The sequence below is a fragment of the Stigmatopora nigra genome, chromosome 21, assembly GCF_051989575.1.
Source record: "Stigmatopora nigra isolate UIUO_SnigA chromosome 21, RoL_Snig_1.1, whole genome shotgun sequence".
Classification (NCBI taxonomy): domain Eukaryota; kingdom Metazoa; phylum Chordata; class Actinopteri; order Syngnathiformes; family Syngnathidae; genus Stigmatopora; species Stigmatopora nigra.
In genome coordinates this window covers 552,501-580,000 of record NC_135528.1, presented here as the reverse complement: position 1 = coordinate 580,000, position 27,500 = coordinate 552,501, and the positions used below count along the sequence as shown (strand labels likewise).

Genomic DNA, 27,500 nt, shown 5'->3' with positions numbered 1-27,500 from the left:
TTCCCCAGCAGAATATGGGAGTCCACAGAAGGAATACGCTCCAGTTCCCCCTGTCCATTGGTCATCCTCATCAAAAGGGGTCAGCTTAGGGGACTCGGGCATCTGGTCTAGTGAAATTTAGTCTTTTAACATTGACACCTATTTTTAATGACTTAAAATATTGCTCCAAATAGAATGTATACTGTGCCACTACAATTTTACCAATCCTCTCAAGTTTTTGAAATTGATATTCATGTAAGAAAAAATGAAACATTACCTTTTAACATTTTTGTCTTGTAACATTGTGCATCAATGTACTTTTCATGATTTATTAAAAACATCTAGTTCATACACTGAGGATAGGCAGATGTTGATGTCTTCTGGAAAGAAAACCATCTGACAGTCATGTTCATTACAGGAGGGTGCCCAACAACATCCAAACCAATGGCTGACCGATCATGTGATCCCCCCTGCATTAAGCCACGTTCCTTTTGTACTGAGGTGTGTTTAATGACAAAATATTCTGAACAATTTAATTGAATTCAATGCATTTATTGTCAGATATAATGAGATTTAAAGCTTCACCACAAAGTGCACAAAACAACAAACAAACAGACAAATAAATACTCAATAAATAAGTATCAAGTAAATAATTTGTCCAAGTTTGATCATCAGAGTCGAGCTGCCCTTTTCCTTGGAAAGACCAGGATGAGTTCTCTGGTTTTGGAGATGTCCAGCGCCAAGATTAAACAATGAACAAACAAACAGACTGATAATCATTTTATAGTGATGATAAATACATTAGTAATGGATAAATAAGTAAGTAACATTATAAATAATTAAGTAACATTATAAATTATTAAGTAACATTATAAATAAGTATAAGTCAACATAATAAATAAGTATAAGTCAACATAGCTAAGTAGTCACAGGAATAAGTATGTCTTGATTAGGTCCCTCTAGGTGCAGAACTTGAGTTGAGCATGGTGACTCTCGGGGAGAAGCTGTCCTTAAGTCTTGGCTGTTATGGCCACGGGAGCAGCAGGTTGAAGTGGTGGAACCCGGGATTTGTATTGTCTTTTATGATCTCCCTTCTTAGGCACTGGGTATTGTAGATGCTGGACAGGGTGGGTAGGGGTCAGTTGATGATATTTTGGGCTGTGTTGATCACCCTCTGCAGGTTGGATTTTCATTGATGCTTCCTGAATACTCTCAGGACACGCAACCTCTTCTGTTGGGGTGATACGATAACAATAATTATCGAGAAATTAATTTTTGTCAATGCTATTTTTTTTTATACAAATTCGATAATTTTAAACAGAAATTACACAACCCGACCAGGGCAAAAAATGGGGGCGATGTTGCGAGATGAATGCTAGTTCCGGACTAACGCTGAGGAAAAGAGGATGATGAGGAAACATGTTTTGTTAGCAATAGAGGCTAACACAGGGGTGTCAAACATACGGCCCGCGGGCCGGATCCGGCCCGTCTGGTGGTTTGGTACGGCCCAGGGAAGAAAGCTGCATTGTATAAAAAAAGAATTTTCTTTAAAATGTGTAGTTCTTGTATTATCCGCTAGGGGCGCGGTGTTTTAGTACGTGCAGACAACATGAAAGCAACACTGCGGCGGAACTAGGACCACCTTGACCTGGTAAAAGGTTGTTCATAATATATTGTTCATAATGTAAAAGGAAAATTATGTTAATAAACATTTTGATAATTTACTCATTGTTTGCACTAATGGTTATTGGTATTGGTATTAGTGACTAATACAAAGGAAAAAAGTGGGTTTATTGTTAGTTCTATGTAATTTTGCAATGAGTTTACTGGTCCGGCCCACTTTATCTTAAATTAAGCTGTATTCGGCCCGCAGACCATAAGGAGTTTGACACCCCTGGGCTAACATGAAGCATGAATGCAAAATAACACGGCGAAAATAAGAGATTATGAGATGCAAGACAACACCGAGCTGACCCACTAAAAGATCCAAGTGAATTCTCCCTGACGTTTTCTTTTTTTTTAATACCCCGTAAAATCTTGAGCACACAGAGCAGCCTAATTGAAAATTCCCTTAACCCACTCGTTAGAGGGCAGCCTGTAATATTTTTTCTTACTTGATATCAAGATGCTTTCCCATTTCATGTTCTGAAAACGTAACAAAAATCTAAAACTTGTTACCTTGGGTCAAATTCATCTAACTTTTTTTATTTTATTTTTTATGGAAATGTCCATATGTGAGGTAAATTTTATTCAGTTTCATTTTGTGCGGCTGAAAATAGTCTGGTTTCCATTGGTGATAATCTTGTCCGTTGATCTTTTTTCTTCATTTGTTAAACCACTTTATTCTCATTAGGGTCACTAGGGGGTCCTGGAGCCAATCCTAGCTGACTTTGGTTCAGAGGCGGGGGACACCCTGAATCCGTGACCAGCCGATCGCAGGGCAGAAGGAGATGGACAACCATGTACACTCACACCCATACCTAAGGGCAATGTAGAGTGTCTGATTAGCCTACCATGTATATTTTATGAATTTGGGAGGAAACCAGAGCACCCGGCCATGCAGGCCCAAGGATAACAGGCTCACTCCACAAGATGGAAATGACCAGCATTTGAACCCAGGACCCCAGAGCTTTAAGGCCGACGCGCTAACCACTCGCTCCACCGGGCCACCGGTTGTTGATTATTTTATATAAACCTATATACCCGTCATTTGACAACTTTACGGCATCACTTATCGCCATGTACCTCAGCGGGTTCTTGGGTTGCCGCCAAGAGAGGCACCAACCACCTCGCGGCCGCAACTCCGGTCTGCCGCCGAAGCTATAGACGTACAAAAATGGTCCACTTGGACTCAATGTCCCCTGTCGATTCCTGGACATGAGAGAAGCTCTACTGGCGGTGGCGGTTGAAATCCCTCCTAACAGGGGTTGCTGCCAAGCGTTTCCAGCAGAACCCCACAAAACGTTTTGGTGACTCGGGCCAGACCGCCATCTTTCCCCACCATTGGAACTAACTTGCCAGCCGGTGTATCGGTTAACAGCTCCCCTCTCTCCACCTCCAATCATCAAACTGTGACCTAGAGTTTACTAAGTTTGCATTTGGACACCCTAATGCTTGAACATGGTGTTTATTATTGAGAATTCATGACAAGCGAACCGACAACAGAACATTGCTTGGGTTCTGATCAGGTGGGCCATTGATTCCAATCACTGTACTCCAGGTCTTCTTACAAAAGACAGGCTTAAATTTGTTATCATAAATCACTCCTCCTCCTCCCGAGTCCTCACAAAAATAATATGAAATCTTGGATTTGTTTTGGGTTCAGGCCTGCAAATCAAGTTAATTGGTCGGGCTCGGGCCGGGTCGGTCAGACTGTTTTTTTAGTCGTGATCTTACTTCTAATGGGGACTAGATATTAACCAGTTGTTAATAGTGATGATAGCCAGTTGATTACAGATTCTAACGATCGTGGGTGGCGGACCCCAAAAGAAGCGAGGTTGCGAGTTAGGTTCTTTCACATCTTTATTAGGCTCGTTCACGAGGCTGGCGAGCACACAAGGGGATAGCGCTTGTGGGTCGTTGGCCGTAGCAGGAAGGTCATTTGCCGTGGAGTCAGTGTGGAGGGTACCGGGCAGGAAGCGAGGTCGTAGTCCTTGGTCCGAGATCCGTGGTCGTAGTCCGTGATCCGTGATCTGTTATCCGTGGTAATGGGGCAGAGCGTGGATCCTGGGGCAAACAAGAGGTCCTCAGATAGGCAAGGAAAGACGTGACTTGGTAACTAACAGTAAACTGTTGTGACGATCCAGCAGCATGGTCAAGTTCCTGGGAGATTCAAATACTCTTTGCGGGCTAATGACTCACACCAGGCATCAGGGTGGTCCTGGTGGAAGTCCCTGATGCGGATTGGGGCTTTATTCATCCCGTATTCTGGAAATTACATTGTGGCAGTAGCAAGAGGGTAGTTACGCAGAAAAGCAGAGCAAAAGCACAAAGTGAAAAGCAAATCAAAGTAAATGGAATCATCAAATCATTAAGACATAAAAGCAACAAAAACACAAAACGAGCAAGAGTAGACGTAGCTACCAGGGCCGCAGACTGCCGCTTAAACAGCGCCATTTTGGTTGCGGTAATTAAAACGGATACAGACTCAAAAAGACGCTCTAAAGTTGGACAAAAACAAACCACACACAGGAAGTCTTCCACGAGATCGGGATATTCTGCAGATTGTGACCGAGGTAGAGAATATGCAGTCGCTCTTCCAAGCTTATCCGCACAGTTCCTCAGTAGTCTGAAGCTGAACACAACCACAGTTCCTCAGTAGTCTGAAGCTGAACACAACAGTAGCAGACTAGAGCCCCGTGACTCCGTTCCTCAGAAGTCTGGAGCTGAAGACAACTGTAACCGAGTAGAAGCCCCTCAACTCTGTTGCTGGTAAACGCCGACAGCACTTCCATCTTATCCCAGGTTGGTTGGTCAGAAGCGTTGCCTCTTCTCCCTGCCCCTTCGTCCAGCTCCGAATCTCTGGCGTCACCGAAGTGTGGCTCCTTCTGCTGCCTAGCTTGGAGCACTAGTCGTGGCTGGCTTGATTTGGAAAACTTGAAGGTGGGGTGGATGCGGAGGGGCGGTTGCGGAGGGGCGGTGGGAGCTTCAGGCGCACATCGCATGGGTTTATTATCCGTCCGATCTTGTAGGGGCCGATGAAGCGGGGAGACAGCTTCCGGGACTCGGTCTTTCAGGGAAGATCACGTGTGGACAGAAGTACCTCTTGAGCCACATCGTAGGTTGATGCAGGGGCACGGTGGCGGTTGACCTGCCCTTGGGTATGGTTGGAAGCGTGCTGAAGCTACGATACGGAGCTAAGAAACGGCCACATCTGGTCAGGTGTGCCTGGACGGAGGGCATGGCAATTTCTGCCTCCAGGGAAGGAAATAAGGGGGGTTGGTTGGGAGAGGACGGTAGCAGTGGTGAAACGGGACTTCAGGTAACAGAACGCCGCCTTCGCTGCATCCAACCAACTGAACTGGGGTTTCGTGGATGTGAGTGCTGTGAGGGGGGCGGCGATGCGGCTATAGTTCCTGATGAAGCGTCTATAAAAGTTAACAAATCCCAAAAAACATTGCAAGTCCCTTCTTCCCTTGGGCCTGGGCCACTGAGTTACGGCCTCCACCTTCTTGGCAACCATCCTTATCTCCCCGGCGGCCACCACGTACCCCAGAAAGGTGGTCTCCGTCCAATCTATTAATGAAGTATTTCCAGGTTTAGCTCATAATCCTAATTGAAAATGTTTAGAACCTTGCTCTTTTGTGTGCATGATTGCATTAAAAAAAAGGATATATATATATATTTATATATATATATATATATATATATATATATATATATATATATATATATATATATATATATATATATATATATATATATATATATATATATATATATATATATATATATATATATATATATATATATATATATATATATATATATATATATATATATATATATATATAAATATAAATATATATATATATATATATATATATATATATATATATATATATATATATATATATATATATATATATATATATATATATATAAATATAAATATATATATATATATATATATATATATATATATATATATATATATATATATATATATATATATATATATATATATATATATATATATATATATATATATATATATATATATATATATATATATATGTAAATGTATTAAATATTGTCTAAATTTGAATTTGCACATTGTAATAGTAGTTACCCAGTCGAAGCAGTGATCTGTTTTTTTTTTTGACAACTCCACCTTCAATTTCTGTCAGTTGGGTGTTTGCGGCTGTGAGGAGGGCTATACAGAAGTGATGACTTCTGATGGCTTACTCGACCAGTGCACTGTTATCCCAGTGCTTGAGGTACCCACTGCTGTTGACAACCAAGCCGATGTTAAGACGATACGAGCATTCAACCCCACCCAGGCAGCATTTGGCCCCCCTGGCAGAGTAGGACGTACCTGGTTTCTGCAGCCATTTGGTCCAGGTAAATTATTCTCACAGCTCTCTTGTGAAATATGTGAATTACAAAGGATTTACTGTTTTATTTGATATCACAAACATACTATATGTGGATGAAGTCACCTGTAGTTCGGTGACTGGGTCTATGTGTATTCGATGTAAACCTGAGTCTGTCTGACCCACTAAATAATTGTTCCTGTCACTGTCCAGAAGTTGACATGCAAATGAATATGCGCGTGCCACAAATAGGGTATTGAACAAATCAAATACAAAAGAATAAATCCATTAATATTGTTATCCTGGATAATTTGATTTGATTAGTTTAAAAATGCATGCCAAATCTAAGTAGGAAAGTAATCATGGCGATTTAGATTTTTCTCAATACAGAGTATGACAGTCTCATATTTGTGAATTTATGAGGCTGCATTTGGCAAATTCATTTGGAAGAATAAACTCAGGGTCCCCGAGAATTGTACTCCTACTGTGGCCGTTTCCCAATACTAAGTGCACCAAGTGGGAACATGGAAAAACTATGCACCTGATGACGTAAAAAAATATGATTTAGAGTTATAATGATTTTCACTGGTTAAAATGAATCTAAATACAAATGAAACTAACAATTTGTTAGATCTATCCACCTAGATCCCCATAGCACCAATATCCACACCGTTTTTCTTTGTCAGGGTCGTAGGTTGCTGGAAACTATCCTTCCTTACTTGAAAGGTGGACTGCAGCCTAAACTGGTTGGCACTCAGTTGTCGGTTACACATAAAGACAGAATCATCCCGGTTATTGGGAATTGATTGCCTACAACAAATTATGAAAATATGGCCCACACAAGAAGCTTATGTCCAGCCAACATTATCTTGTATTTCCCAGCTTCAACACAATTACTTAAACAGTGGCTGTTTTATTAGCTCAGTGAATGTTTAAATTAATTTAGTAAACTGTAGAATTTCATATTTACTTTTGCATGGAGAAAAATAATCCAACATGATCAATTGCATTTTCTTAATTGGGAATGTCTCCTGTCTCATCTTCCCAGTGGCGGGCTGACAGGGCCTTCAAGGCCTTCTCTGCTGGCCTAAGGAATATCTGAATCTTATTCTATATTTTGTCCATCAATACTTATTAAATTATTCCAAATTGTCTGTTAGTTTCTTTCATTGCTCCCCCCCCCCCTGGTTGCACTGTTTCCAGATGTGTCTTTTCATATTGAAGCATTTAATCAATCACATTTCTGCCATTATTTGTTGTCAGGGTCAAAAATCTGCCTCCAGGCCTTCACAATCAGTTCTGCGGGCTCGGCTGCATTAAACAAGTGTCAATAAGACTGTGGCTTTAACCAATCAGAATTCGATTTGGTGACACCAAGGCCATTTTGCAGGCATAGGGATACGTCATCGCTTTCACTAACTATGATTGGCTTGTTATCGAGTAGGCGGGCCAAAGCCAGAGTGAGCCAGCCAGAGATCGCAAACTCCACCCACATGGACGACAGAGGAAAACAAATGGATTTGGTTGCAGATTTGCTCACAAAGCTATTTTTGAGAAAAAATGGACATCATTAAGTAAGGGCGGTCAACTCATAGCAAAGCTAGCTAGCCTGTTACAGCCGGGAAAAGGGTGTGTCCGCCACTTTTAGTGCGCTAACCACGAGAGCTAACAAGCTGTATTTGGAGCGAACTGCACAAGCAAATATATACTTGTGTTGATTTAAAGCCATTTTCAAGACGGACTATGCCAGAAATCAGACAGGACAGGCTCGACTTTCATCATTAGCTTCGATAGCGATAGAAAAGAAGGAAGAAAGAAAGAATGATGGATATTGTCAACAGTTAAAAATGATTTTTGGTGAGTAAAATATGGCTATGTTCCTAAATAATATTTTATTTGTATGAGGTCTTTATTGATTATTTTTAATGTGTCGCAGCTGTAGATGCAGTAGAGTTTTTATAGCCATAAAACAGTTTGAGGGTTGGATTGAAGGCGTCGCCAAAAAATGCACGGAATGCTTTTGCACATTCCATACCGCTCATCCTAGAAAGGGTTGTGGGGGTTGCTGGAGCCTTACCCGGCTGTTTTTGGGCGAAAGGCAGACTACACCCTAGACTGGTCGCCAGTCAATTGTAGGGCAGATAGGGAGACAAATGACCATCCACCTGATTGGGGAATCAAACCGCTATCTGGAGGTAATCCTGAATCACTCGCATTTGCTCGAACCTAACGGAAAGGCAGGAGGGACAAACAAGCTCCTCCTGACACTTCTCTATACTTTGGGTTGAGCACCCAGGCTCCTCGGACCACCGTTGCTACAGTCTGTTTCCTGTTGAGAAGCACAGTCTCCTTCTGCTAACTCAAATTCAATGCCTTTCTTTAAAGTTTTTTTCTTCTTCTTTTATGTAGTTAGCCAGATTAGCCTCATCATCCAGTTCCAATCGTGTAGTGAATAATGGCGAATTCTATTCTACTAAGTAGGATTTCAATATTTTGTTGCCCTGTTGACGTCATTATGTAGGCGTAATGATTTCATAACGAAATATGAAACCTTTTTATTCAACCCTGTCAATTATTCTGTTAACACAATTTGGATGTCGTTATCACTACAAATCAATGGTACTTTGAAATTCCATATCATGCACTGTCTTTGTTTTTTTTTCTCCTCAGTGCTCCCAATTTTTGCATAGCAGATTTATCATTGCCATTCATGAAAAAACGCTTATTGGCGATTTCAGAAAATGATTTCAAATTTCTAAATTTCTAAAACAATTCCAAAGCGAGTTGGTCGTCTTATCTTACAATGGAAAACAATTGCAAAACGAGTTGGTCAGTTTATATAACATTGAACAAACAATTGCAAAGCGAGTTGGTCAGCTTATCTTAAATTGAACAAACAATTGCAACGTGAGTTGCTCAGCTTATTTTACATGAAACAAGAATGAAAGTGATGGTCCGCTTACATTAGGGTTCTAAACATTTTATCCATTCAGAATGCTAGCTGACACCAGATACCTTTAAAGCGAATTTTGAACAGTTTGACGGTTAATTGGATTGAATTGAAGGTGCTCGGACGTTTGGTCGCTGGTCTTTTGGTCGCCGGTATTTTGGTAGCCGGTCAAATGGGGACAGAGAGTTTACTGTTGATGCCAGCTGTCAAAATTATATCTAAGTACTGTTTAATATCTAAGTACTGTTTAATATCTAGTTACTGTTTCATATCTAAGTGCTGTTTATTATCTAAGTACTGTTTCATATCTAAGTACGCGACCAAAAGACCGGCGACCAAAAGACCGGCGACCGAAAGACCTGCGACCGAAAGACCGGCGACCAAAAGACCAGCGACCAAACGTCCGGTCACGGAATTGAATACCTATATTGTCATTTTCCAAGTACAATATGACTTAAAGCTTCACCAAGAAGTACATACATGAGTAATCATTAAATAAGTATGGTAATTACTTGCATAGAAGCCGCTTTTGTCGTACAAAAAAACGATGACTGATTCGAGATTACTGCTTACATGTACAAAAAAAATTGACGAGCACAAAATTGCAAATTGACAACACCATAACATCATGATGCACATTACATCATGACGCTATGTTACCAGGATGCCATGACACAAGACAATGTGGCCATTATGGTGAATTATTTCAAAATAAAGAAAAGATAAACAACAAAATATATATCAACGTCTTTGAAAAAAATCACGAAAATAAATCACTTGTGCCCGTCACAGCTTGCTCGGGCTTGGCCACCTTACCTAGGGCGGGGCACCGGCATCTTACCTAGGCTGCTGCTGTCTTACCTAATTGAACATGCTCTGACTGGCTAGATGCGAGTAGCCTTGATTTGGAAAAAAAACAAAATTCCACTCACTGAGTCTATGGATGCAGCAACAAACAAACTGACACATAGATAATCATTATATAGTAGAGATATAATATTACTAAATAATCAATCAATAAATAAATAAATAAGTAGTCCAAGTGAGCCTGCTTGTTACGCCTGAAGTCCAGGATGAGTTCCACGGTTCTGGAGACATTCAGCGCCTAGTTGCACGACTCACATCTTAAATAATAATCACAAAACAGTAATAGATAAATAAGTAGTCAACATAACAAGTATAAGTAATAGTAATACGTCTTGATTAGTTTTTGCATGATTTGAATCAGGCAAAATAACATACTTTTCCTCTCAAATATAGTATCATCAATTGTTTCATATGTCTTGTCAATATTTTGTGAATAAAAATGAATTCGGTGTTCAAAAAGTCTTTTCACAAACTTGAGACTAGAAAAAGAGCAGGTCGTCTTGTAACCTGGGTGATCTTAAATTCGAGCCAATATATATTTATTTTTTTACAGATGGAAAGCTGAAGACTTGGGTGTATGGAGTTGCCGCGGGAGTCTTTGTTTTAGTAGTCTTCATTACATCAATGACTTTCTTGGCATGGTAATGTACCAACCTTTGGGTGATAATAATTCCTTCCAATTGCCTTTCACTAATATTATGTCCAGTGATATAATGGAGATGACAATAATTGATGATCTACGGATACAATAGTTCAGTATCATTCTTCTCTGTTTACCCTATTTAGCACCTTCTCAAGTACTATATTTACTGCGGACACTTGTCACTGCTTAAAAAGATTGACTTGCTATCATCAATATAACTTAAAGGCCAAATGCCAGGGAGTGTGAGTGATATGCGAAAGTCAGCCTAATATTGGTTCCTCTATTAAAGCTCTACTGGTTTGGCTATATGTTAGAGTTTGTTCTCCTTTACATCACTGTCCATATTAAACTTTTTGTTTTGTTTTAATTATTCTTTTGCTCTATGATCATTTCATTTTTCACATCAACCTCATTTTGTTTTTCCACCTTCACCTTTCACATTCTGTTTAGTTATAATAGTTTTTGCATTTGCAATGAGCCAAACTCGAAGTATCCTGGAGATGGGTTGAACTGGATGGACCCAAACAGCTATACAGTGCCTTACATCTGCCCTGACTGTCAGAACCTAGAACAGCAAGAGATCTACCAACTCCAGAGGCAACAGCAATATGCAGTTCAACACCCTCCTCAACTATCTCAACAACCAAGGCAGCAGTCACTAGAATGCCCCAGATCTCACTTAGAAACTCTAATCAGTTAATCGTTGCCAATTTTGTTCCCCAGTGGCTCAATTCCATTTACACCCCCATTACCTGTGATCCATCTTAATCATTTTCCTTTCATCATATTCTGGAGGTGAGCTTCCAGCATTCATCCCTCACTGAAAATTTTACTTACAAGTATTAATGTGTACGCATAATCGTTTTTGTTGTGAAAGTGTTCAAATTTTCTCGTTTTAAGTGTAATTCTGAGCGTTTTCTCTTTCTATATTTAATTGTCATGCAGTAAGAAGCCAAAGAAACCGCAGAGACGACAGATGAATAACAGACTAAAACCACTGACGCTGGCCTATGATGGGGATACTGACATGTAGGACTGGTTATCATGCTGATCTATGGATATTTGCCTTGCATGGAAATCTTTGGAAGAGGATCTTTCAATATCAAACATTTGACCTGATTTGACTTCTTAACGGTGCTTTATTATTTGTTTGTTGCACAAAAGCCTCTCTGACATTATTTAACGATTTACATTTGAACCTTGGCCTTTAAAAAAAACAAAAATCAAAAAAAAAACATTTCCTTTCCTAGTATGCACAAAACTTCATTTTTTCCCATTTTGTTTTGTATATAGGGACCAACATCTTACAATGGAATACCTACTGCATTTTCCACGGAAACGAACAAAAGTCTAAGACCTAAATTTCTATTCTGATTTATAATTTAGTTATATTAATCACAGATGAATGTTCAAATAAAACCAGTCAAGACAGTTAACATATTTCCTCTCATGCACCTATATATATTTTCATAGGATGCCTTGGTTATTGTAGTTTGCTCTGACTCTCCCGACTGCTATTCTGCAAGCCTGGGTATAATTATTAAAATGGTGCTGCAATGCTTTGCATTATATGATTAAGGATGTTCAGTCAGTCATTCTAGACACATATAGAATAGTTCTGTTGGTCACACTTTCTCATTGTTACAGTACACATGAGAATCATATTTTTTCATAAATAAATCTGTACATGCAACCAAAATTCAATTTTCTTATATGACTGTACTATAATGGGTGAGGTTAACGACATTTGCTCATTTACTATAGGTCATGTCCACTGTCAATTCCTAGGAATTGACACTGATTTATGAATATCTATCGATACACTTAAAAATACAGAGGTGTACAATGTACTCAATGCTGAGATATGTAATTGCTTGACTGTCCATATTATGGGACACAATTTGCCAGTTATTTCATTGAATTTTTAATTTATATATATTTTTGGTTTTATATGCATTTTTATTTAAGTATAAAATCATTTTTTAAATGTAATATTTATGTACCATATCTTTTCTCTTTTGTAATGAAAAGTAACAAAAAGGTAAAAACGAGTGAATGTTCGTCTGTATAAGGAGAAAAAGCTAGATGCAGATGAATGCCATCATTTTCCTACTGTTTGTATGTATTTAATATTTGCTGATAATAAAAAAGAAAAATATGACTACATTTCTACTTGATATGAATTTTCACATGACACTAACTTGTAAACACAGCCACTTTGCTCTGAACATTTAAAAAAAAAATTCTATGTCAGTGGAAAAGTGGTTAACACATTGGCCTCACGGTCCACAAACTGAGGGTTCGATCCCAGATTCGGGCCTTCCTCTGTGAAGTTAGCATATTCTCCCAGGGCTTACTTGGGTTCTCTGGTTTCTTCCCATATCCAAACAAACATGGAGGGTTCAAGGCTGGTTAAACACTTGAAATCGCCCCTAGGTATGAGTGTGAGCGCGATTGTTTGCCTGTCTTGGCTGGTATAGACCCCTGTCAGGATAAGCGTTATGGAAAATGAATAAATTAATATCTCTGTCATTACTTCTACCCGAGCATTTTAAAATAGGACAAACGCTAATTTCTGTCCCCACTGTTAAGAACACTGGTCTGCCTGCTTCATTTACCAATGAGGTACTGCCTCAAGGGCGAGGCCCAGGGAAGGCATTAGGTAAATGCAAAAGTGAACGCCATTGAGCTGAAGTTCCACAAATAGGGGGGAGGGGGTGGCGACATCACAGCACGGCAAGTGAAAATGACACGCACCGTGCTCTGCCTGTGGGTCATTGGTTGTCTCTGATTGGCTATGAATTTGAAGCAGGGCCTGTCCGCGAATTTTCTAGCAACGAATCAATCCAACCCTCAAAAACTATTTTATGGCTACTGAACCTCTACTGTAGCTACAGCTGCGACACAAAAATAATCAATAATAACATCATACAATTGAAATGTTATTCCGGAATATAGCCATATTTTACTCACCAAAAATCCTTTTTAACTGTACACAATATCTATCCTCCTTTCTTTCTTCCTTCCTTCTTTACTATCGCCATTGAAGCTATTGCTGAAAGTCGAGCCTGTCCTGTCATATTTCTGACATCCGTTTTTATTCGATTTAGTGTAGAAAATGTCCGTTCCCGGCGGTGACAGATTTGCTTGCTTTGGAGTTGTCCAACCTTTCTTGATGGATTGGATTGGATAACTTTATTCATCCCATATGAGGAAAATTTTGTTGTCAGTGTGGCAAGAGGGTGAGGATGCGGAAATCGGCATTATAAGCACATATATACATACACACATTTATATACATATATAAGCACATATATACATATACACATTTATATACATATATAAGCACATATATACATACACACATTTATATACATATATAAGCACATATATACATACACATTTATATACATATATAAGCACATATATACATACGCACATTTATATACATATATAAGCACATATATACATACGAACATTTATATACATACATATAAGCACATATATACATAAACATGCATATATATAAGAACAAACACATACACATAGATGTACATGCAGCCCTTTTTTTGTTAAAGAGCCTGACAGCTGATGGGAAGAAGGATCCGTGGAATGATGTCTCTCTACTGTGTGTTGATAGATCTGAAATACAACTTTAGGAGCAGGTTAAGAAAGAGTGAGATCAATTTACTAGGAAAAAGGTGTAGGGTAGACCAACCAACTGGCTTAATAATTCCCTGATGGTGGTGCTCGCTTCATGAGCCGCGTGATCCAAGCTATGGGACAGCATCTTGGAATCGAGGCATCACCTGAGGTATCATTGTTCCTGCCGCCCCCGAAGTGCAGGACTCATTGAAAGAACCAATGGAACAGTAAGACTCAGACTGGTGGAAGAGTAGACTGGAGAAATAGATTCTCTCAATCAGTGATTATGCAAAATGTTCCAAGAAAGAACTGTGACAAATGCAAATGATCTGCCGACATCTTCTCGGTCTCCCACACAGGAGGTCCAGTCCCCAGGCGACATAGTACAAGTCAAGGTGATAAAAAGAAAGTGCTGGTCATCTCCAAGTGGGGACGGACCTCACCGTGTGATTTTGACCGCTAACTTCACCAAGTTGGTCACCACCATCAACGCTGATGGTTACGGCTGGCAGCCTGGACACACACTATGTAGGAGGTGTGTGCTTTCTTTTCTTTACAGGTATCTGCAGCTGTGGCTCCACCCTTGTGACAGAGCCCTGCCCAGGCCAACACAGCTGTAATTAATTCCCCAATCATCCCTCCTGCCCTTATTTAAACCCTTTTCAGTTGTCAGTTCGCCCCTTGCCTTTGCCTTTGCCATTGATGCCTTGATGCCTTGCTGAGTTGCAGGCTTTTGAGTATGTTACTCCCTGTTATATTTTGTATGTGTTGTTAATGATTTTGGGTTGCATAGGGGGACTTGAGATAAGTTTAGACACCTTTGGGTATACATATAGTTTGTGCATTTAGACACAGTTATTCCCCTGTCTAGATTATATTACATCAGTTTAACAGTGGCATCCTTCGGTCTTATTTCCTGTATTTTTGTGGGTGTTCATTTGGACACCTGTCTGGGAGGGGGTTTTACCGTGTTTATTTGAGGGTGCCACTTTAATATCTCGTGCTTCCCCTATGTTATCCCGTAGTCTGTTTTATTGACTTTATTGTAAATAAAAATAACTGAAGGCTACTTGCAGTGTTTGTCTGACCTCATCTTTACCAGAACCTGTCTGCTGTGATAGTTGCGACTCCCTGGTAGATAATACCCCAGGGGGAGTCGTAACACTGATGAACGAGTGTCGGAGCTCACGACCTGGATCCAGTGTGGGGCTCGGATGTACCCCTCAAACACAAACACTGCTCAGTCTCCTCCAAAATTCCAATGGCTCTGTTCCCCTGGGTGGGAGTGGCAAGGAACGCCCTGCGTCTGGAAACCATTGACTGCAGGTTCCTGGCCTGTGTCGGCGCATCAGTCCGGCAACGCCCGGGTAGCGGCCATGGCCCAGGTGATTGTCTAGGGCTGCCCTGCTCCTGACAGAGTGGCCACCCAGCGAGGAGGTGTGTGTGCCGTGGTAAGACACTCGTGCTGCGCCTTCATCCCTGCCGGCGCGTCTTGCTCGGTCCATGATGCCCTGCAGGCTATGAGGAACATGCGGAGCACTGTGACTGGATATCCGGTTCCATAACGAGGATGGCTTGACTGGTTCCTCTCAGGCTGATGGACACAGTCACTTTTGAAAGTCCGAGTACCATTTGTAAATCTTGTTGCTCTCGTGCTTGTTATCCTAACCTGTTGTTTACCCTGCTTCTCAGCTTTGAACAAACTTACCATTATTGCCACAGTCGAACTTCCAGGAATGTGTAAACCCAGCTAATGCTAGCTCGTATACATACCCATCCAACAACTCATATCCCAATCTGACCCTGATGTTGTGCTACCGTCTGACAGTTATTAATATGTCTTTCCTATTCTATGACACCAGGAGATCGTCCAAAGCGGGAGGTCAAGGGATGAATTTTCCCTCAACTGCGTGAGGGTTTTTGCCCTTTTCTGGTCAGTCTAAACTCCAGTTTGAAGTGATTTGTGAAGAATTTCATTTAAAAGAAGGGTCGGTAACGAATGAAGTTTTGATATTTTTATAGTCACAAAAGGAGGGAATTATGGGATAGACCTACCAACTGGCTTAATAATTGTTTGTTCATGTCGAGCCATGTGGCGAAACTGGTTTTACAATTGTTTGTTAAAACAGTGGAATGTACGATAGGCTAACTAGCTGGCCTTGCAATTGTTTGTTCGCCTGACGAAATGTAACATAGGCTGTCTAACAGGGTTTGCTATTGTTTCCTTGTATTGTGGAATGTGGCCAACTCGCTTTGGAACTGTTTGCTCGAATCGCGCAAATATAAGATAGTGCGGCAGTTTTGTGAGCTATAAAAATATTGTGTTTGCATACAACTTAAACCTGTTGGAGACAGATGTAGGGACACAGAGGCCAGTTGAATTGACCATCGCCATCCACAGAACCACCATACTTGGTCCAGTACTGTCGATGATTGGGAAGAGACTTGTCTGATCTCGGCGCACCTGGTGACGTGAACTTCCTCTAAAGGGGTCTTGGAAACTGGTCCACTGAATTTGAAACAGGATGGATAACAGTCTGTCCGATTATTGCACCGGACATATGTTGCAAGATTGACCGTAGCGGCTAATGGCACCGCGACCATAGTATATAGGCGGTCAAACTTTTCCGGAAAGGATTCTTTCGGATTACCTAGGATACAGTTGTAGGTGTGGTTGGGGTGCAATGAGGTCCTACCAAGATTTGTACTCGGTGTTGGTTGTCCACAGATCGGGAGTCCGCGGCATAGACTGACAGATCCATAACTGGGAGGGGAGGGGTTCCTTGTTACCTAGGTATAATTTGTCTTCCCCCTCGTTTCCCTCGTCCTCCCATCACCTCGTGGATGGTTCGAGGGAGTCCTCTTGGACGGCCTTCTGGCGTCATTGGTTCGTCGTATTGGGGTTCCCTGTACTCCCGTTGTCTCTGTAGTCCTGAGTGATGGAGTCCAAACCGTATCTCTTGGTGAGACTCAGTCAAATGGTCAAATAATGGCCGGCACTTTGATCGGCAAACATGAAGCCATATATTCTGGCCGGAATGTATATTTTGAATATATCACAAACAGGAATGTATATTTTGAGTATATCACAGTCCTCACAACCATACCACCATCAGCAGGAATTGAGCCCGCGTGTGGCCACACAGAGGTCATGCAATGAAATGGCAACTTTTTTGTGTGTGAAGCATTGCAGATCATACATGACTACTTTGAATATAATATATGATTACTTTCAATATAATATATGTGTTAGGTTCATTAATAATTACCTTCGTCCGTAATTATCAATAACTGCAGGCAGACATCTTATTCAATTATTGACATTTAATTAAATAGAAATGGATAACAACAGGTAAAACCTCTGAGGGGAGATTCAGCAAGTGTCTCCTACTACTTCCAAACGTCTCCCCGAATAGACGTTTTCGTACGACTCTTATTGCCATGAATCAAAACAATTTACAGAGTTGTTGATCATTCCATCACGTATGAGTAAAAACAACATCTGGGACTACAATAACAATCAAAGTATTTTACCAATAACAAAAACAGGAGACTAGACCTAAACAACATTTAGATTAGAACAATTATGCCTTCCATGACCTAAGAATCATATAATATTTACATAAAGAAAAACCCGAAGTGCGTCACGAGTGTTATGGACGTGGCAGAAACAATATCTTTGTTATGGGCTCCGTTGATGGAAATGGCAGATATCCAGTCCTTGCCCGATCAACAATCCTTGGAGAAGTCCATGTGAGAGTGGACTAGGCGGCAGTTCATGACCTCGCAACACTTTGAGAATAATAAGAGAATGATTTAACAAAGAAATTACTTAATACAACTATATTTATAATAGTAATACAGAATAAACCCAACAATATGATTAATTTGAATGTAGTGAAATATCCAAACTACTGAACTGGCATCCAGAAAGCCCCATAAAAAGGTTCTCAACTCTCGCAAATTTGTGTTCCATTCACAGGTTTTTGCAGTTTTCACATGTCATATCAAAACAATGCATATCCTTAAAGTCTGTCAGCTGGTTAGATATGGAGAATGGTTATCTGAGCGTCCTTATAGACTGTGTGGTTGTGTTGTGCGTTTATTCAGAGAAAGAAAATAGGGAGGAAATATTTTTGGGGACAGAGGAAAAAGACAGGTCAAATAAAGGTGTGATAGGTATAGCTCAATGTAAAAACAATGTTTGAAATGGGGTTGAGGGTTTGAATATGTGAAATCACATTCACGTGAGAATCCCTGGTATTCACAACACGCATTTGAACTTTGTCTATTTGCGACTTGAGTTACGCGTTTGCAAATGGAGTTATGCATTCGTAATTTTGGGTATGCATTTGTGACTTTTGTTTGCATATTTGTAACTCCAGTTGTATACATGTGACTCAATTTACGCATTTAGTGCTCTTGCTGCGTATTTGTGAATCCAGGTACGCATTTGCAAATTTTTGCTCCAATAATGCTTCCAAAGTTCTGAGCTCCCTATGTGGAGTTTGCATGTTCTCCCCATGCCTGCTTGGTTTTTCTCCTAGTTACCTCCCATGTCCCAAAAACATACCCAATAGAGTATGAGCACTTTAAATTGTCCTTGGGTATGAGCGTGAGTACGAACGGCTGTTTTTTTTCCTCTTGGTGCCTGACTGACCTGAAATAGAACATCTTGAATGTGGTTTGATTGGCTTGACGCTCTGCCAGAGCTGACGTTCAAATTTGCCAGAAATGTTTCCAAGAGCTACCTTTGGGCGACGCTACTGGAGATGCAAAGGCCTTGTCCGAAAATAGAGCGCTTTGTATGGCGAAGATGGTGGGACAACCCTGACCCCTTGATGCGGTTTGAGAATCATTTAATGGTCAGTGGGCAGACTATCATGTCGATTTTTAGAAATGTTTATGAATTGTAAATAGGGCAAAATCGCTGAACATGCTGTTTATTTTGAAACTCAGCGAGTTAAACACCAATTTTCTTTTCTAAATATGCAAAAGATTTAATGATAGGAGTTGAAATGAATTGCAATAATTGTCAATTGTACTGCTCTTATGCCTAAAATTAATTAATTTTTGCAGCCAAAATTGAAATGGATTTTCTTGGTAAGACAAAATAATTTTTGGAACACTCTTTTTCCCAGTCCCTCCTTGAACTTAAGTCAAGGCTGATTCAAGGACCTGCAGTGAGCACCTGTGTCATCATCTTCACCCCACCATCTTCTCATCCAAGAGCCTTCCTGATGTGCCGGTTCTCATCTCTTTTGACTTTTATTAATATGTTTTGGTTCACATGTATTAGTATGCAGATTCAAGTCACATGCACGTACATAGATAAACACACTCAAACGCCTCATGTAATCCAACCCTCCCTTTAGACTTGAGACATTCATGTAATCAGGACCACCGAATGTAATAAGGCAGGAGAAAATAAGTGTAAGGTCAGAATGGATTTGGAGAGTTGTCCTCTTCGTCCTTGCATGTGAAAAATCCAAGCGCGTCTCCCACTTTATTTGCGCATATTTTTGGGAATAGCGTATGGCAAACCTGACAGTAATCTAAGTAAGTAAGTAATCAGTAAGTAATGTTATTATATTTTCAATGTTTGGGTTTTGTTTTTTTAATTAAAATGTCACTGTTTTGTTTCGGCATTTTTTTTCTTGCCAACCAGTTATTGCAATTAAAAGCATTCCCAATTACCAATGTCAATGGAAAAAAAATAATAAAGAAATAATAATAACATCCAAAAATTGTACTTTTGTCGAACCATCTATAGTAATGGGTGGCGGCCTGGTCGCTGAGTGGTTAGCGCGTCGACCTGGGCTCCCTGGGCCTGCATGGATTTTCTCAGGGTACTCCAGTTTTCTCCCACATTCCAAATAACATGGGCTGATTTGACACTAGGTATGAGTGTGAGGCCATCGGGTGGCCACTGATTCAGGGTCTCCCCCGCCCCTGGCCCGAAGACAGTTGGGATAAACTCCAGAAACATCTGGGTATCTTAGGGCTGCAGGGGTTGCTGGAGTTTATCCCAACTGCCTACGGGCCTGAGGCAGGGGAGACCCCGAATCAGTGACCTGTACCCGGATGTTTCGTTGACGGACATTTGGTCGACAGACCTTGGTCCCCAGACGTTTCGTCGAACGGACGTTTGGTCGACGGACAGTTCCCTCTCTCATGATTATAATTTTGAGAGCGAGCGAATCTTGCGGCCAAATGTCCATTTGACAAAACGTCAAGGGACCAAGTGTCCGTTGACCAAACGTGGGTCGACCAAAAGTCAGTCGACGAAATGTCCGGTCACACAACCCCAATGAGGATAAAGCGGTTCAGAAAATGAGATTAAATGAGATGGGTGGGAAAGTAACTTAACAGCCGAAAGATAAAGCCTCGAATATTACCTTGAATTTAACCAGGTTGACGGGGGTTCTGTAGCCTCAACTAGCTACGGGCAACAAGCGGGCGACTCCCTGAGTCTCTAGCCAGCCAATTGCAAGGCACAAGTACACAGACATCCATTTACGCAGACACTCATACCTAATAACAAGTTAAAGTGTTCAACAAGCCTCCTCTGCATGCTTTGGGACATTGGAGGAAACCGGAGTATCTGGAGAAAAAACCCCTGCAGAGAGAATGAGCAAACTCCACATAGTGAGGATTACCCTGGGGGCGAACCCATAACCTCAAACTGTGAGGCTGATGCGCTAATCCCTCACCACCGGGCTGCCTTTATTTAAGGATGAATTTATCAAATGTTATTGTAAAGAACAGTGAGAGGCACATTGCTGTGGAAAACAAAACAGTTGTGTCAATGTAAGTAATAGTGTTCTTTTCAAGTACCGTATTTTCACGACTATAAGTCGCACTTAGAAGTCTTAAATTTTCTCCAAAATAGACAGTGCGCCTTATAATCCAGTGCGCCTTATATATGGAAAAAACAGAAAACCAAAAACGAAAAACCACCACTGTCGGATATTAAAAAAACAAAAACGCCTGCATTTGGTTCATATTTGTATTTTTTGGATCCCCTGCTGTTGTTTGCACTTCTTTTTAAAAAAAAATACATTTTACACATAAGGTGATTAGATCCTCGCTCTTCTTTCCTTGTAAAATTTAAATCAGTCTTGTTAATAACTACCGTATTTTCACGACTATAAGGCGCACTTAAAAGTCTTAAATTTTCTCCGAAATAGACAGCGCGCCTTATAATCCAGTGCACCTTATATATGGAAAAAAACAGAAAACCAAAAACTAAAAACCACCACTGTCGGATATTAAAAAAACAAAAACGCCTGAACTGAAACAATACTGTTAAATATGCAGATGCCATCTTAGTTTACAAAATCTTCCATCATACAGCTCCTCCCCTACTGCAAGATTGTATACAAAAAAATCCAAAACATCAACAATGGCTGGCTCTAGAGGTGACTGTGTAGTGGGTGCTTCATACCTGGAAGTCAATATCAATTACCGTATTTTCACGACTATAAAGCGCACTTAAAAGTCTTAAATTTTCTCCAAAATAGACAGTGCGCCTTATAATACAGTGCGCCTTATAATACAGTGCACCTTATAATACAGTGCGCCTTATATATGGAAAAAAATGTAATTCATTGACGGTGCGTCTTATAATGCGGTGCGTCTTATAGTCGTGAAAATACGGTATCCTCAAAGTATAAAAAATATTTTGGCCGCAAGAAAAAGGGAAAAATAAATACTGTGGAGATTATTTTAAAAAGTTTTTTTGTGACAACACAAAACAATATGTTATAAAACATGTAGGCAAAAAATCAACCTGTCTAAATATTCAAAGGTTCTGCAGGCCAAATGGAAATTTGAGTTTCTCTACTGAATCCTTTTGATGCTGAAATCCGCAGGCAATCTAATTGTGGCACGGAAGCAATTGGCGGTTGGCCTTTGGCCTGTACTCTATTCAGACATTCTCCTCAAAAGTGCTGCCTGCTTTGACTGTGACTGCAAGCTTCTGGATTTTTTTGTTGTGCGGACGTGGCGTGTAGTGCACCCCATCAGCTCCTTCTGGTCAAGCCTAGTTTGACTCCTATTTTGTACTGCGGATGTGGAGTGGCACTCAACATGGCAGCTGGTTGGAAGGCATCCACTGCGTCACTGCCTTGCCTCAGGACTCACAGCAACATCTGCCCACACAATTGGCAATAGAGCGAAGGCAGCCTAACATTTCCGATCTACCGGACACTAGTTTTGCGTAGCCCCCAATCATCGTCTTTCTTTCTGCTTTATCTCGTCTTCATGCCCTCACTTTGGAGCCAAAATGTAAGCCATTAGAAAATGATTACACTGTAATTTTCCACCACAGTAATGAATGAGCACCAGTTATGTATGCCGGATGGGGAAATCTACAGATTTTCCTTCTGGTATCACTTTAATTATAACAATGTCGTGCTGAAAAGAGCAAAAGCAGCATGTGTGTGATTGACGATTAAAACATGTATTTTTTGTCCATGGATTGGCTAACCTCTTTTGAATGAGCCTCGATTCTTTGACATGGAGACAACTCAGTTCCTTTGGTGTTAGTACCCTTGCTTCACTAATCTTAGACATTAGCCTTGAAATAAGGCTCATGCTTTCTCTCAGATGTAAATAATTGGCAATTGGGAACATATTTTACAGCTTGGCATTGCATTTCAAAGTATTTTGATGCATATATGAACAATAGGATGAATAGACAAGGGTAGTAACACAAAACATTCCGAGTTTCTTCGAGTATAACACACACCCGTGTTCAAGGTGCACCCATAATTTGTGGCTAAAAATCTGTATACTTTTTTTCACTTTTTCTCAGCTCACACCAAGGATTTGTACTGGTAATTGACAAATACTTAACACATGTTGCCATGACAAAACATTTATTCACAACATATGGTACGGAAACTTGGTAAAACAAACAATTTTAATATATATGCTACTGCAACATGGAAATTTGCCGAATATGGGAAACATTTAAGTTCTAACCTAACCTAAAAAACAAAAAAAAACAAAAAAAGACTAACTAAAATGATAATCAAAGTGTACCAATTTTGTATGAAATATGTTAAAATAACTGAAAAATAATAGAAAATTATTAGAAAATGATATTTGAACATATTAAAATTAATAACAAACATTCAAAAACAGCCCCCTTGTGGTGTAGAGTTTGCGGACTTAAGTGCGGACGGGCACAGGCTCAATTCCCACTGGTGGCGGGATGATTGCGACTGCGCACGGTCGTTTGTCTCTCTGTGTGCCTTAAGACTGACTGGAGACCAGTTTAAGGTGTAGTCTGCCTTTCGCCCGACGACTGCTAAATTAGACTCGGTCAACCCGCGCAACCTTTTTGAGGATGTTCGGTATGGAAGATTAATGTAAAAACATTTCCTATTCGTCCTGGTGCATAAGTGCAAGGAGGAAACAAACATTAACTAACAGACAAATCACATTTTTCAGGGTGTCCCCTGCCTCCGGCCCGAAGTCAGCTCAGATATGTTTATAGCACCTCCCGCGACCAGTATGAGCCTAAACGATTCCAAAAATGAATGAATAAATGTATACTTGTATTGTACTTGGCAATAAAGGCATTATATTCAATTCTAATTGCAAACTTGTATTTAAATTATTTATCTGCTCCTTTACCAGCAAAGTCATGAAGTGCATAAATCGCGGTCCCTGACGTTTTGGCTTCCCTTCTAGATTTTTCTTTAAACAATTAAACAAACAAACAAACAAAAAGAACACTTTCAGTCAGATTAAATGTAAAAAAATGTTGAAAAAAGACAATAACTACTAGATAAGGTGTTTAAAAAACACGTTAAAGTCTTCCAACTGCCATTAAGTAGCTATTTGCCTATGTTATTCATCCTTTGATCACACCCCCATGAGTGAGAACCATTCTGATGATAGAAGGCGCCCTATATAAAGCGCGAAGCTCTTTTGAGCCGCCTTCACAACGGCGTCACTTCCAGCCAGTCAATTGGATTAATTAAAATTAAAATCAATTACAAATTCAACCAGCACCGAACTTGGACCTCTTTACAACTTGATTTACGCGCAAGTAACGGTATGTAGCGCCACCCCTAAATCTTTAAAGACATCAGCAGCATTACCACCTCTTGCTCTTAGCATCCATCTCTTCTCTTCCCAGTTTGTGGTCATGGGTTGCACCGTGTCCCTTTTCTCAACCTGGTTACTTAAGGACTTGGCCAGACAGTAAGGCAAGCTCCGGTGGATCTATGCCCCGTAGAGAATCCCGTTGCACACGACGGAATTTTGTGGAACTTTAAACAGCTGGAGGATGCAGGGGACGTGTTGGTGCGCAGCGTTCCTCCTCACGCCTGTAGTTTACCTGGTGAGTTCTACTTTGGTATACCCCACGTCTTAACAAGTTTTATATTTCCCAGTATTGTCAAAATATATTAAAATATAAAAACGGCCTTTGTTTGGGCACGTTATTATGTCTGTTAGCACTATTTCCTTGTGGGAACCAAATACAGATGTATGTAAAAGCTTCGTAATTGTAGGAAATTCATTCCTGTTCCATGCAAAGTTTAAATAAAATTAAATATAACAAATAAAAAAAAGTATGAAGCCTTTTGTTGGAATAACCTTTTGTCAGAAGTAATATTATATTTTCACACGGGGGCACCATAACAAACAAAAATATTGGTGTCCTGTCTCTCTAAACGAGAACAGATTAAATTGAAATCTTATTGTCTATCTTTATTCATACATTGTATACTTATGTCCCCTTGTTTGTAAAGTTTGACAAAGTAATCATCATTTTCCTATTTGGTAATACTCACAATTGGGGATTTGAAAAATTAACAGCAACCCATGACGAGCTTTTTTTATAGTAACAATAGCATTAACGGTTTCCCCAATGTACAATTATCACAGTGATGGTGATTTTAAACGGAGATTTTCCATTTTTTGAAATGTTTTTCTAGTAAATGCTTCTACTGTGGGGGTTGGTTGATTCCCCAGTTAAATACATCATATCTAAAAAAATACAATGTTTAATATATCAATAAAAATTGGAAATTCTTTTTTTGAAAAACTTTTTTGTAGACTAGACTGAACCAATATGTGATTATTTTATTGAAATCCGAATCTTAACAGACTTTGAACCGTCTTATTAAAATATTGTACATAACCCACAAGTTTACAGAAATTATTGAGAGCGGTTGGATTTTCACTGTCATTGGGCAAGATGACCTGCAGGGTTTGAAAGCAAATTGCATCTTACACATTTAACTGCCTGCTTCATTAGCAATATTTAACAGAAAGAATTCAGAGGTCCCCAGGCATTTACGGACTATTTAATGTTAGACAACAAGCAAAAATATTTTGAACTTCATTTAGCCAATCTTCCAAAATGTATCAAATTCGTGCACCAAACAGACAGACACACACATTAACGAAAGAATACAAGCTCAAACCCACGTAAACCCGCACATACACACAGCCAGTACAGCATAAATGGATTTTGTACAACCTGCTTTATCTGTAGGAAAAGGGATTAAACCTGAACTTTTATGGTTTTATTTCATGTTAAAGGCACTTGTATCTATTTAATCCTCGTGACTGAGATTCATGCCTTGACCTCGATAATAGCCAGGGAGACAGCAAAAACAGTGGATCACTCACCTATGAGTTCACTTTTGAATTAAGTAATCTCATAATTCCTGGGCAGCAAAGCTCTGCTTGGTATTATCATGACAACTAGATAGCAATATGTTAAACTAAAAACAAATGTCCTTGTGTCAGTTTCGCCATTAGACTTTCCTGAATGCACACACAAATAAAGAGGAAAAGACAGACTTTTGGAATGTTCACTTACAAGGAGAACAGTTGTTGAGAGCTACGTTCTGACCTTACATATATTTTATTTTGTTTTATTACATTCGAGGGCTGTGATTTCACTGACGTCTAAACTCAAAAGGGAGGGGTGAAAACACGGAAAACGTCTGAGCCTGCATTGTGGACATACATGTGTAGTCAAAACAGACAATTGCCGAAGCGTTGGAATCCCTGTCGAGCGTCTGTGGTGAATGCAGGTGCAATTCCCAGACAACCCAGCATTGCAAGGCATTCTGACTCCTCTACGTTTTGTCCACTCCCAGCAGTCCATGACATTTTGGCTTCTCTTTGATAGTCCAACCCAGGGGTGTCAAACTCCCTTTGGTCTGCGAGCCGAATACAGCTTAATTTGAAATCAGGCGAGCCGGAGCAGTAAACTCATTGCAAAATTATGTAGAACTAACAATAAGCCCACTTTTTTCCTTTGTATTAGTCACTAATACTAATAATTAGTGCAAAGAATGAGTAAATTATAAAAATGTTTATTAACAGAATTTTACTTTTACATTATGAACAATATATTATGAACAAGAGAATAACATAAGAACATAAATAAATGTCAATTCATGTTGTCTGCACGTACTAGAACACTGCGCCCTCTAGCGGAATATACAAGAATTACAAATTCAAAAAAAAAACTCGTACTTTTTTATACAATGCAGCTTTCTTCCCCAGGCCGTACCAAACCACCAGGCGGGCCGGATCCGGCCCGCGGGCCGTATGTTTGACTCCCCTGTGTTAACCTCTATTGCTAACAAAACATGTTTCCTCATCATCCTCTTTTCCTCAGCGTTAGTCGCCCCCATTTTTTGCCCTGGTCGGGTTGTGTAATTTCTGTTTAAAATTATCAAATTTGTATAAAAAAAAATGTATATTATCGTTGACAAAAATTAATTTCTCGATAATTATTGTTATCGTATCGCCCAACAGCAGAGGTTGCGTGTCCTGAGAGTATTCAGAAAGCATCAATGAAAGTCCAGCCTGCAGGGCCGTATGTTTGACACTCTGGACTCTAACCAAAGTTTTCATGTACTAAGCTTTTACTTTGTTGCAAGTATCCTGCTAATAATGATAGATAAAGAAACCACTATTTCTTATTGATAAATTATCTTTTACTTCCCTTCCCAGATAAATTCATTTTTAAATATTGCACTTTTTCACAATACAAGCCAATCATTCAACCGTTAGGGTTGAATGGTTGCGGAGTGCTGGAAACTATCCCAAATGACTTGGAAAAAATTCATTAGTTGTGTGTATCTCATATTGATAAGCATATAGTAAAATATACTATTAGTACTCTATCTTCCTGTTTTGATACGCGAATAATAAGGTAAGATTTAATTCATTGCTGCCTTGATCACTTAATGGGCAACACCAAAACTCAGATTAAGAAGACAATAGACAAAAGAATGAAAAAAATATCCATTTGCTGGGACCTACTGAACCCAATGGCAATAAGCTCTAGGGCACCAGAGATGGAAGCTAAATTAAATTCTTATCCGACAGTGGAAAC

The 27,500-nt window shown here is 39.9% G+C and overlaps 2 protein-coding genes and 1 long non-coding RNA gene across 3 annotated transcripts in view; all 3 read left to right on the top strand.

Moving 5' to 3' along the window:
• The window catches only part of thsd7aa (thrombospondin, type I, domain containing 7Aa), an 80,851-nt gene extending 68,216 nt beyond the window's left edge, over positions 1-12,635 (top strand). Inside the window, exons 26-29 of the mRNA XM_077743118.1 lie at positions 398-480; positions 5,829-6,042; positions 10,385-10,472; positions 11,420-12,635. Coding sequence (XP_077599244.1) covers positions 398-480; positions 5,829-6,042; positions 10,385-10,472; positions 11,420-11,507 — 473 coding nt within the window. The 3' untranslated portion in view covers positions 11,508-12,635. The remainder of the gene's footprint in view (positions 1-397; positions 481-5,828; positions 6,043-10,384; positions 10,473-11,419) is intronic.
• Positions 12,636-23,380: 10,745 nt separating this feature from the next.
• LOC144215039 (uncharacterized) lies at positions 23,381-23,725 on the top strand. The gene is made up of 2 exons (XR_013330337.1): positions 23,381-23,481; positions 23,579-23,725. It is a non-coding gene; the product is annotated as an uncharacterized LOC144215039 (long non-coding RNA).
• Positions 23,726-24,039: 314 nt separating this feature from the next.
• The window catches only part of nxph1 (neurexophilin 1), a 22,419-nt gene continuing 18,958 nt past the window's right edge, over positions 24,040-27,500 (top strand). Inside the window, exons 1-2 of the mRNA XM_077743800.1 lie at positions 24,040-24,188; positions 24,273-24,476. Coding sequence (XP_077599926.1) covers positions 24,423-24,476 — 54 coding nt within the window. The 5' untranslated portion in view covers positions 24,040-24,188; positions 24,273-24,422. The remainder of the gene's footprint in view (positions 24,189-24,272; positions 24,477-27,500) is intronic.